A 12,864-nucleotide genomic window follows, 5' to 3' on the forward strand; every position below is an offset into this window, starting at 1 on the left:
ATTTCGTCGGTCAGGCGACCACGAAACCGTGTCGGATTGAAATGGTACAAAGTGAACGTGGATTGCATGCTAATAATCGAATCGTGTCTTTTGCACGTGTCCCAAGACTCGACCTTCTTCGGACCTTCTTATAATTTTTCCATTCCACTTGATCCCTTTTATTTTTAGTTAACATCGTCGAAATCATCGCTCGATCATCGAAATCGAATTTAATCGGATTCTTTCGGTTTATTGGAATAGAAATTATTAGTTCAGCGAGGGAAATTCCGTCGGGTAAAATTCGATAATTAAACAAAAAAAAAAGAGAGAATCCATCGTTTCGTAATAAATAATGCAAAGTAAAATTTAAATGTGGTAGTTAAATAATAATTAGATAGATATGGAAAGTAGCGTTCGATTATTTGACCATTCAAGTTCGATTATTTAATTCCAAACATGAAATTAATTCTGCAATTCCATTGTTTACTTCGTTTCGTGTCCTCGAACTGCGCCGCCAGTTCTTCGCGATCTTGACCGCGAATGCCATAAACCACCTCTGCGAAATTCTCGCGAACGAATTACAATTCAATTGTCTGAAATTATACGATCGTCTTGTTATTCGCAAATTACACGATTCGTTAAAATTGGAGACGGCGAGTACGTAGATTCCGTAGCTTCACGTTGTACGGCTACTTTAAAACGCGCTTCCTCAATTTGCCAGTTTCGCATGGAACGTATCACGTCCAACGTTACGATCGCTCGAGATTCTTAAAAAGTGCAGTTGCGAAGCGCAGTTTCTCCAATTTTCTCATTGAAGAGACGACGTGGGCGTCGAACGAAGTCCTCTCCAAGAACGAAGATCTCGCAGCAGCGTAGCATACCGGTTTACCGGTATTCGCCTCGATTTTCAATTAATTCGTTTGGAACCGGGTTCCTTTCATCGCTGACCTCTTTAGCAGGAATTCGCAAAACTAGGGGACCTCGTTCGGTTGTTCTTCAGGGTGCACGCGATAAGGAAACAAAAGAGCGAGCGCGTGGAATACAAATTCGATTGGCTACCTTCGTGATATGCCTAGTTCCGTCAGGTACGATACTTTGCGGTTTCAAGGTGACTGCAAATGATTATCACGGAAGTAAAAAGTAGCAGGAAGAGACGAGATACTAGCAAAGGTGAAACGAATTTTAAAGTAAGTTCGATGGAGGTTATCGCGCCCTTAACGGTTTAAAAAAAAAAATCGTAGATTCGAATCCGATTTATCGAACGTGTATCGTACATATATATAATCGTATATCGTTGTATCATCAGTGAGTCAATTTTTTAAAACGTCAACGAAAGACATATGCGCAGGTACGTGTAATTTCAACACCAGCCATGCTCGAACGACCGAACAGTCGTCCTATATCAGTCTTGAACCAGTACTACGCGAAACAGTCACTTCCTGTAGAAAGTAACGTGTCTTTTTTTCTACAGAAGCCAAAGAAGTATGCTTGATAAGACAAAGATCTATCGGTAAATATAACCGGTTATGCACAAGCAGGTATGTAAACGAAGAACGTTGCGATTCAGCCATAATCACGTACCAGAGACAAGAACAATATTTCTTTTTCATTACTTCTTTACACAGTATGTATTGTGTACAGATCGTTCGAGGATAGAACGAAAGGAATTCCACGTTGATTAGATTAAGCAGTATCGATACGAAATTTAAACAATTTTTTGGATGAAATTAATTTCTCGTACGGCGAAACTTGTTTCCAAGTTTAAAATTTTACGATAACGGGTTCTTGAAAATTAATTTCGTCGAAAATGTCGCTCGAAACAAGAAAATTATCTGAAATATCTCTTAGGAAGTAGGGTATTGTGAAAGTATACACGCGAAATGGAAAGTCGTAAAAATAGAAGAAAGATGTGGTAGCAGTAACAGACTGCTTCGAATTAATTTTATACGTTCTTTGTTATTGTTTTTACTCCACTATAGGTAAAAGCATATAGAACGAGTTAAGAGAAAGTACATACACACGATATACTATAAGAAGCAAAGTTCGCTAAAAAAGTTGTTATAAAACGTAACTTTAGATATTTTCTCACGTGTCCAAGCAAACGCACCTACGTAACTTGAAATTAACCAAAGCCACATATACCGAACGAAAGAAATTCTAAACTAAATAAGACATTTAGAACTCTGCTTAGATTCTGCTTGAAGTTTATGTATTGAACCGAAACGTCAAAAATTATTTGTAGCAGATAGCTGCTTTATTTTCTTTCCACAAATACACTTTTTGCGCTTAACACCTTAATTTCAATGAACGTTATCGTAACGACGCTAAAATATTACCGTATAATAAAACAATAAAATATAATAAAAATATACTAGGCGTGATATAGAACATTTGAAACTATCTTCTCTCTTTTCAATAAAAAAGCAAATAAACTTTACATCTTAGACGATCGAACAGGATATTTATCGTGCACCATTTGTTTGCCTTGATTTCAAAATTCAACACGGCCGCGGTTGCTTGCAAATATTTATATGGTGCATCAGCATACGTACGATTGTTTTATTATCCTTCGATTCGCGTGGAACCGCGTAAAATGCTTGCAACACGCGCGACTTTCATAATTCATGCCGTGCAAACTGCGTGCGTGCATCTTTGGCTAAGTTTTATTTTAAGATCGCGAGGTTTCTCCCAGTTGGTCACTCGCTGGAAATCGAGTACTTTCACTTCCTCTCTTACGAAGGCATCGTAAAAATTTTGACAAAAAGTGCACCACTTTTTTTCCTTTACTCGTTTTTTATACCTCCAAATCGTATCTACATCGTGTCCAACGAATAGAAGAAAATCCGCGAATTTCGTTCGTACCACGTTTATTTCAAAGAACAACGAATTTACTTGTATCATCAACTACGATATCGTCGACGAATTACCTAACCATCGACGTTGCTTATGCCGCTACGATAACGTGTGTTGCAACGTTAAGGTATCACAATAGCGTAACGTGGCGGCGTCGCGTCGTCAGGTCCAGGTATGCCGTAGAAGCGGCAGCCAGAGACAATTAGCGTCGTGACACGAACGACTTGTCCCATTTCATCGACAATTTAGCGCCGTTTATATAAAAACTTGTTAAACCGTTAAAACGTTACGCTACTAAGTTTACTCAACGCTTATCCACTTTATCTTAGAAATCCGAAAGTTTCTAAATTTTGTTCCTTTTTACGAACACTTTTACGTGACAGTTTTTCGGGTGTATGCTCTCGGCTTCTGTGGCCACAAATTTTTTTTAACAAAATTTAACAAGACAACGGTCTTGTTAAGCGTTTTATTTCTTTCCCCGATCATTTATTTATCGAGTATCGCTTCGTTCTACGGACGAAATCATTGCTTTAGACGATTGCCTTGTCGTTAGAACCACATCCGCGAGTTTCGTCAAATATATTAATTACAATCGGAATTATCGATACGGCTGCTCTTATGAATGCACATGATTACTTTTATGAACATGGTGAATCACTAAAAAATGTTACACCGAGCGAGTCATAAAAACAAATCTTGTTTTCAGCTGTTAATGAGATTGTAGCAATATCTTTGGCTCAATGTCGTGTATATTTCCGTTCCGTTTTTCACTAAGATAAACGACCACCTTGAACGAACACCGACAATAATGTCTTTATGAGACGAATGTACCTTGGATTTGTTGCCGAAGGAATGCCTGCACGCGGGTATTTTTCAATCGTTTCTCTATTTTTAAATTTGGCGGACGTGCAACAGCTTATGAATATGCTAACGATTATCGTATTTCACAGGAAAAACTGTATATCTTTAAAAGACAATCCGTTTTCGAATAAAGAGCTGTTACGCAACGGTGATCTTTAGTCCTAATTTGTAAATTTATTACGGTATTTCTTAAATAAAATAATGACTTCCCATTACGTATATCGCAAAGACTGTAATTTGTGTGAAATGAAAAATTGCATGGCCTTACAAATTTTACGGCAGCAGCTGCCAACGGCTACAATTATTCAATTCAACCAATGTCTACGTATTCACGTGTATAACGATGTACACATATTTATTATCATATATATTAATCGTCTTTATTAATTCTTCTTACTGGCAATATCTTAGTGTGATAAATAATCAAGAAAAAAAAAAAGTTCATCTGCATACAATATACGAGGCAATTAAAAATGAACCTTCTTCTTACTTTCCATTTGCTTTCTCCCTATTTGCATTTACGAATTTCCTTTTACACGCTTCATTTCACAGCTTGAGAAAATAATATGCAAGAAAAGTGATTAAATGTAACAATAACATTCTTTGTTATAACGAGATGTATAATTACAAAACATCGTGAGTTTGCTCGGTTAGTGGAAAGTTGATCTACGACAGAAAAGAAACCATTGGTATTATCTTTAACATATCGTCGATAGTTTATTTTCCAGATAAAAATCTATTTCTAGCTAGTCTATGGATATAAGATTTAACAAATTTTACATAGCAGAAGCCTCAGCTTGATACAAGCGAATAAAATAGAAGGGGAGAAAACAGTATTCGTTTAGATCAGAAGCGCAGAAATTGATTTTGCACCTCGTTCGTTTCACAATGGCGCGACATATTGTATTCGCTTCCATTTACCGGTTCACGGGAAATTTGATCGAAACAAAGATCGTTATTATCGTTTGAATTATCGTTATCCCATTTATCGACCGTGGAACCACGCGGAATCAATAAAGGAGAGAGGCGACTGTGCAATCGTGGAGAAGCGATGCAAGGTTGTCGCGATTGTTTGTTAAAAATGATTTAGAAGATGACCCCGCGAAGGACCTGCAATAAGAAACCGGGACGATGTATCGGAAACGTGGCGTCGAGGAAGCGATAAGATTGGTCGCGTGAAATCAAGCTTAAAATTCAAAACGACGCGACGTTGGAAAGTGCGAGCTATTTTCCATGTAGATTTCTCTGGACGATCGACCATTTTAAATGTTTAAAATTCGTTCCATGCGTACACGGTGGCTGCGAAGTACAAGAAACGTATTTCTAAATTCTATGCAAATAAATAGAAACGCAACATTTTTCTCTCCGATTAATCGAACGTACGCGTAACCGTTTCCTTATGTGCTCGCAGTTGCGTTCATTCATAAAAAACCAGCCAGTGAAATAATACTATAACCGTATAACGGTATAATTTATGCAAGTGGAATAAAAAGGTAACGTTAAAACACGCACGTAAGTAAAGTAACTTATATATATCGTTTCATCGACAGATGTATATTTCAACGAACAAAGATTCTCATTTAAAGATCGCGATCGATTCTATAGAGTTCTTTTTTTTTTTCTGATCTTCGAACGAAACGAGATGGATAACGCACAATATAATACACGATATAATATAATAGCGTGAAACTGACTGCGAAGAACTTTCACCGTGACTCTAGTGTAAGGCACGATCGCAACGATCAATGTGTCTTCGGTGTTGGGTACGTTCACCGCGCGTTTCCTCGTCTCGAAATGCATGTCGCGTTTGTAAAAACTCGGGCGCAAAACATTTTCGACGCAATCGATTACCGAAGTGGCTGATCGCAGTCGTGCGTCACCATTGGCATTCGCATTATAACCAGCTGTGAACACGAGAGTTCGATCAAGACCGTGTCGATGTCCCGCGACAAACAAAATGGTCGTGCTAAGAAAACCTTTCAACCGTATAACGTCGTTAATAAAGTTTTCAAATCCTTCCATCTTTTGTACAATTATACGATGATCCGTTGATCTGCGTAAGTCGTTATAAAACGAGACGGATGATCGTCCAGTTTAATTCCACTGCATATTTCTCGATCATTTTCCAGTGAATCGTATTTCTTTAACGTTAGAAAATTTAGTAAATTCGATGAAAGCGCGAGAGAACGGAGAACGATTATTGATAGGCGAGTTTCGATCGTACGTTGAGGATATTTTGAAAACATGGAAATTTGTTTTCCATTGAAGCTATAGCGAGACGGAGGCATGGAAAGTTTGAATATCACGACAGGATTCGCCAGAAGCTCGAGAACGTCTTTCCACTCTGCGATAAAATCGTTAGTAATGTCTTACTAATTGGTTTCGTCGAGTAGGAACTAAATTGGAATTAGTGACGTTATTTCGATGTCTCGAACGAATCGTCCAAGTTTCTCGTTATGTAGCAACGAACAAGTAAATACAATATCGAACGATAATTCGATTACAAGCGTAGTCGATGTACATTTTTTGATAAAGTACGACTGGCAAGTAAACATGGTACGAGTTGCAAAATCTTTAAAGAGAAAATCTCGAGGAAATTCTATAAAAACATGGTATTAGGTGGACAAAAGGTTGGAACAAAAGGAACCTAATCGATAATCGATACGATCGTAAACGTTAAGTTGTTTGCACAACCTCGAAATTCTTCGAGTGAAATCGAACGACCCGGTGGATGGACTTGCGGGCGAATTTTAAGGGGCTTTCGAAAACGTTGCGGTTACAATAACGACGTAACATCAACGCCTGGCTGGTGTGTTTTATCACCGAGAATCCCAGCCTGCATTGAAATCACGAGATCTCTCTCGAAGAGTAGGAACGATGATTCATAAGACGTTAGATTTATATATAAACAATTTAATTTTACCGAACGATATAAAACACCGTCGAAGATATCGACCGCTAAATCGTTAAGAAACGAAAGATATCGTTGAATTAACGATTATTCCTGGCCTTTTAGCGTATTCGTGGCTTGTTAGCGCGTTACGTTTCGTTACGATAGTTATCTTCTTTCGTCACGATTATGAACATTTACCAGGCTTAACGAAGATTCTATCGGATAAAAAATTCCTCTTCCTCTTCGAACGAACGAAGGCTTAACGAGTTACGTGGCTTATTTGGAATATCGAAATAAAAAGAAATAGGTCTATCGTGTTTACGATAGACGATAATGCATCTGACAGTTTTGGAAACATTTTTGATAAACAACGTGGAGCGTTATTTTTAAATCGATATAATACCGAATTGTAAATGTACGTCACGATAAGTTTCTATCTCGGCGCCAAATTCGCAGCCAAATAAACAGAGCAATGGCTCCACGTTTAAAGGAAACAAAACACTCGTCGGTTCTTTGTTTTCTTTTCTTTAATTTTAATGAACCTCCTGTCGAGTCAATGTGTACTCAATTTATGGATATTCATACGGTTATTTGAGAAGTCGGTTAAGTTTATCGTTGCTAGAAACGTCCCTACATAAGTTCGCCGTGTTATAGCTGAACAATAGCCAATGTGCATTTGCAACGATAATAAACTAAGCAAACGATTACTTTAACTACCTCCACATATCCTTATCAACGATAACACTCTTTCATCCGCCAAAACAAGATAATTTTTCGCTATAATCTAACGTCGCGAGGTTTCACCAAGGTGACTAGTTTTTAACGAGATTATGTAACTCTGTCAAAACGACAGTACGGAAAAACAAAGAAAAAAAAAAAAGGAATCTTATAGACGGTGCGATCATTTTGAATGAAACAAAGCTAAAAGCAGGAAAGTACAACGATGTGACAAAATCATATTATCGTGATTATAAACGATATCGCGAAACGAGACTACTTTTCCGAACATAAATTTCTATCCTAAAGATAAATCATCGAATAAAATGTTCATATAATGGATCGTCGTACATGAAAAAATCGTAACATCGTCGCAAACTCTATGATAATCTCTACACTGTGCATACAATTTCTCTTGGAATCCACGAGAGTCGATTCCGCCAATTTTCTCATGAACCGTTAGCCAACTTTCATGCAACAGCAAACGAATGAAACTCACTTAATGACAGTCTGCTTCATGCTGTTTGTCATTCTGTCGTCTCTTCGGTTTCTCTAAAGTTTCTTCTTCTTGGTTGCTTCTATCGAAACTTTTCACTGACACATTACTACACGCACTCTTTCTTTGGTCCTTTCAAATATGCCCTCACTATCAATTTCTTTTCTCTCTCTCTCTCTCTCTCTCTCTCTCTCTTTCTTTCTTTCTCTCTGTAAAGCGACGCGATTCTCGCGAATCCCGGAAATCGAAGATTCTTCGTCTCGAGATGTTCCTTTTCTGTTATTTATCGATGATTCGTCCTTACGATACTTCTTTCCTTTCCTCTGGGGGCCGGATATGAATCGGTTTGGGCTGTTAGCGCCAGACTGAAGGAGCACGCGCATCTCTCCTCGTATTTAAACGCCCTCTCCCTACCTCTCTCGCCCTCTCTTTCTCGTTCCCATTCGGCGGCTCCGCGTTTCGATACTCTCCTTTTCCTTTTTCCGTGCTCCCGCAAGGATCCTGGCCAATTTGCCGAAAATCCGCGATTCGATCGCGGATTATATCGATTTGCACGATAATTTTTTATGTAGATCGCTTTAACCTGTTGACCGAGCAAGTCGAGTCAACTCGTCGCTCGAGTTGCTAACTTTTTGGAAATAATATCTTCACTGAGGGATTCTCCAAGTCTTTTTACAGTGACTATAGAAAGTATACCGTGGATATCCTTATTTTACAATGAGGAGTTCTTTCTTTTATCAGGTTCTACATTTCGTTTATTATTTTTCATAGTATCAAAGTTTCGTAGTCGTACGAAGGCACAGGTTGTTACGCGACACAGTAGGATTAATTCGATGTAACTTCAGTCAGAAATTTCATCGATTTTCTTCTTCTCTTAATGGTTCGAGAGCGTGGTGGTGTATTTGAGTATGGAATATTGAAAAACTGGCTTGTGTTAGTCATATTATTTCTTTGAACTTTACTCTATTTGACGATATCTTATTTTTATATGTTTGATTCGATTTTCTTTTCATTTTCCCGTTATATTTTATCAGTTTAATTATTTTTGAATTATCAGAAATTCGTTTGATCTTCGTTAAAACGAAGCGTTGAATATTTGCACGTGTTCGAATCTAAAATTGAGATATAAAGTATTTTACATTTAATACCTCTATAGACATGTAGATCAATGATTTTCAAGATGCCGGGGAATTTATGTTATATAGTTCATTAAATACTTTAAAAGTTCGTAATTATCATTTTATCTTTCAACGATTATACGAGAAACTAAACGCTGACAAATTATTGTTTATTTTTCATTTTATAATTCTAAATCGTTTGTAAGGACAATTGGACGAAGTTTGATTCTTTTCCGACGTTATAAAGCCGTCTAAGCGTTTCGTGCGTTCGTAGATTCCTCTCCTTTTTTTTTTTTTTTTCTTCTAACGCTCGTCCTCTGCACGGAACGATGATACTATGCACGTCAATGATTTCCGAAACATCGGAAAAATTGTTCTCTTCCTCTGCATGACCGACACTGAGATTACCGTGCATCACGGAAACATTTATTTTGTGCCGATGAACGTCAATGAGTAACGTGCACATGGTCGCACGCCGAAGCTTCAAACGGAATACCAGGATTACGAACTTCGATTCAAATTGATTTATCAAAACCTTTCGTATCGTTGATATTTTCAATAGAACAATTATTAATACTTTCCTAAGCTGATTTATTTTGATCGCAATATCTTATCGCAAATATCGAACGTTTCAATCTTCGAATTTATCAAGTTTCTAATCGAGACATCTTGCGTATATGAATTCAGAATCAAACTTATTTCCTTCTGCTTCCTCATCAAGAAAGATGAGGTTTAATTCGCTAATAAGGTAATTGCAATTTCTGTCGTTTTACGATACATTAGTCAGCTTGGTACAAAGGCATGTATTCCATTCCTATGAATTCGTTAGCGAAAACGATCGTCAAACCGTGAATTGTATACGCGAGATTAAAATAGGGGACTAGTTCCAACTGGTTGCGAGAACAATACGCGAACGGTATAATCCATTAGCTTAAATTAAATCGTATACCAAACACATCGATCGTGAATTAAAAACAGATAACGCTCGTGAAATAAGCTTTATTAAGTAGTTTGTAAAAAATGCTGGTTTCGTCGAACCAACCGCCCGCGTTGTACTATATTCTTGGCATGTTGGATTCGATACAACAGGTAGATAACTAGTCGCGTATTTTCCAAAATAATACCGCGACGATACAACGAAGGATATTTTTTCAAGAAACACCATCAAATCTTATAATCGTGACTTTTATCTTCTAATTTGAAAAACGATGATTCGAACGAACGATTCCTATTAGAAGAGTACGACAGGTTTAAAATAGTCACTTACAAACTGTTTAAAATACACCCACGCGGGAGATCTCCTCGGCCGTTCGATTACTCGTACAGCGTCGTTTATTTCGAGAGGGAATCGATTTCTTTGAAAAAGTTACGGTTTATGGAGTGGCGTCTCCGACGAGATTCATTTGTTAGCGTCTACCATCTGACTAGGTGGGAAGCGCGAGTGCGTAAGTTTGGCCGAGTTTCCGAAAGTTATAGAGACCGACGTTGGTCTTCTAGCTTCGTGCTTCAAAACTATTGCGCGCAAACTTTAAAACTACTGTCCCAGAAACGGCTGCGGAACTCTGTAGGGCTTCAACCTACATAGGGTGAACATACAATCGCAGGTCGTTCCGTTCTACGCGTTAGCCTGTATTTCATTCGACGATCGGACAACTGAAATACTTGACTGGCAGTTGAGTAACGTGATACCTTTTAGCAATTGCGAGCTCTTTACGGCGTGACTTTTTCGCGTCAAACGATAAATATTTAACTTTCGATTTACGTTTACACGTATTTCTTCCGTCGTCATTTTCTGTTATGTCGTTTGATAAGGAATCCGTTCGGAGCCGAATTTTTTCTACGTGTTTGCGTAAAGAAGACATAACGTTCGTATATTTATCGTCGAGTATACGCAACACCGAACGTGAAAGGGTTATTTTGTCGACTATATTAAACTATGTTTAAACAGTATGTAAATACAGTCGATGTACTTAGTATATTGAGGGAATAATTAAAGAAAGCAAACAAGTAAGTTTCCCTTAGTAATTAGCTACCGGCAACCGAATAATTATCCTATTATTCGCTAATCGATCGTACAAATACATCCTTTTGAATTTACCTTCATATGTCTATATAGAGGCAAAATTTCATTCAACTTGTACATTATTTTCCATCAATAGAAGTAATGTCTCGTGTTTCCTTATCTATGATGTGAAACTGATTTGGGATAATGCAGGTTGACATCGTGTCAATCTCGATACGAGCAACGAAAAATTGCGAATAAATAACCGGCCATTGTAGACTGAATTTAGTCCAACGATTATCATACGGTCATGCAAGTCAAATAGATTCCGGGTAACTCTTATTTCTTTTGCCTCCTGTGGGATTGTTCTTCGTGAACGGAAAGCCTAAATATGTAGATAGTTTCTTGGAATCGTTTTTTTTTCTTTTTTTTTTATGAAATCTGTTTTACTCGCTGTTACGAAGAATCCTGATTGAACTGACCTAAGATATTTTTCAGAAATTCGTTCGTTTTTAAGCGTATTTGATTATTGCCATCGTTTACTTACGAATCGTATTAGAATCGTATTAGACAAATTGCGATGAAACTGATCCAACATCTCTAAGATACCTTTTTTTAAAGATTTGTTCGTAAGATTGTAAGTCATGTTATAGAAAATCACCAATAGCCTTCCGTCACGGAACACACCGAACACACCAAGGAGCCACGTGCGGTGCTCGTCGGTGAGGTTTTTAACGAGGTCGTAAATTCGTATTAAGAGAACAATCGCATTTAGAATTGTTAATTTATTTCGCATTCGATAGCGAAAGATACGTTGTAAACTCGGTGTCTCCAAAGTCCACGTTTTGAAACCATATCGTGACGGTACAAGTTTCCGAGGTTTCTGACCCGGAGGAGTATCGCGACCTTTTCAGAAAAGCGAACGCCTCGCGTCGGTTCGGATACCACCCCATCCTTACCAGAAGAAGGCGCGTCAAGGGCGCGTGGAAGATTTTACAACAGCCACTCAGCGTGTGTCGTGAACAAACTTGAGAGCTCGGACAGTCCGAGCAGGACATGCATATTCTAGCTTTCCATCGATGTACACATTCGAGCTATCAATCAGTACAGACATGTTCTAACATTCGATCGGTATACGTATTCTGTCGATCGGCTCAAACATCATAGTGCAAACAACCAAATACATACATTATGTACTGTACTCGTTTTTTACACGTCGATTTTTACTAAAGTACAAGTTGCCTGCTGCTATTGCGTTTAAAAGAGTGTAAACTTCGGTTTCTCTTACCTAATCACTCATACGCCACGGCTGATAACCATAGTTACATAGGCACACAACGTTCGCGTCCAAGTCGATGAACTACCGGAGATAGACGCGTCCGTTCAAATACGACGAACCGACGAACCTAACGCAAAATCTATAAAAGATGCTTTTCAGAAATGTCTTCTCTTTTAGCTACCTTCGTGAGCTATTACCATAGTCCACTTTCGAATAATTTTTTACGATGTTTTCCTTTCTTTAATTACGGACGATTTGCTTGCAACGTTGTAAATTATGTCTTGAAAAACGATTCGCCGCATTATGATAGAAGAACCGCTCTCGAGAGAATAATCGCTCTGAAAAGTGAATTTCAAGCGTTTAAACAACACCATGGTGAATCTCTACCTCGATTACTCGTTTCTTGCGCGATGCACGCAGATGTCATTAGCAAAATCAGACTGAAGCGCGTGGAGAAACCAACTTATGTATTTATGCTTGTTAAAAAATTATAAAAAACGATTATCGTACGATAAACTAATTGCTTGAAGATGAAAAAATATGTGAGCATCGTGAGAATATCGATTCTCCTAACTATAAAATTATCTTCTTCTCGACAAGTACTATGAACAACTGCAATTTTCAACGATTTACGATCTAGCTTTTTAAAAAATATGTATCGTCGGA

General features: G+C 37.9%; 2 protein-coding genes across 4 annotated transcripts in view; one reads left to right on the forward strand and one right to left on the reverse strand.

Annotated features, from left to right (window-relative positions):
• Window positions 1-12,864, forward strand: part of Ada2a (Transcriptional adapter 2A) — a 330,348-nt gene that overhangs the window by 303,260 nt on the left and 14,224 nt on the right. The window lies entirely within an intron of this gene.
• Window positions 1-12,864, reverse strand: part of Nep2 (M13 family metallopeptidase neprilysin 2) — a 37,044-nt gene that overhangs the window by 12,855 nt on the left and 11,325 nt on the right. Inside the window, exon 1 of one of the 3 annotated variants that reach the window (XM_072019778.1) lies at window positions 7,803-8,184. The exons of the other annotated variants lie outside the window; for them this stretch is intronic. Coding sequence (XP_071875879.1) covers window positions 7,803-7,834 — 32 coding nt within the window. The 5' untranslated portion in view covers window positions 7,835-8,184. Of the gene's footprint in view, window positions 1-7,802; window positions 8,185-12,864 lie in introns of those variants that run through there. 3 annotated transcript variants of the gene reach the window in all.

This window comes from Bombus fervidus, chromosome 16 (genome assembly GCF_041682495.2).
Source record: "Bombus fervidus isolate BK054 chromosome 16, iyBomFerv1, whole genome shotgun sequence".
Classification (NCBI taxonomy): domain Eukaryota; kingdom Metazoa; phylum Arthropoda; class Insecta; order Hymenoptera; family Apidae; genus Bombus; species Bombus fervidus.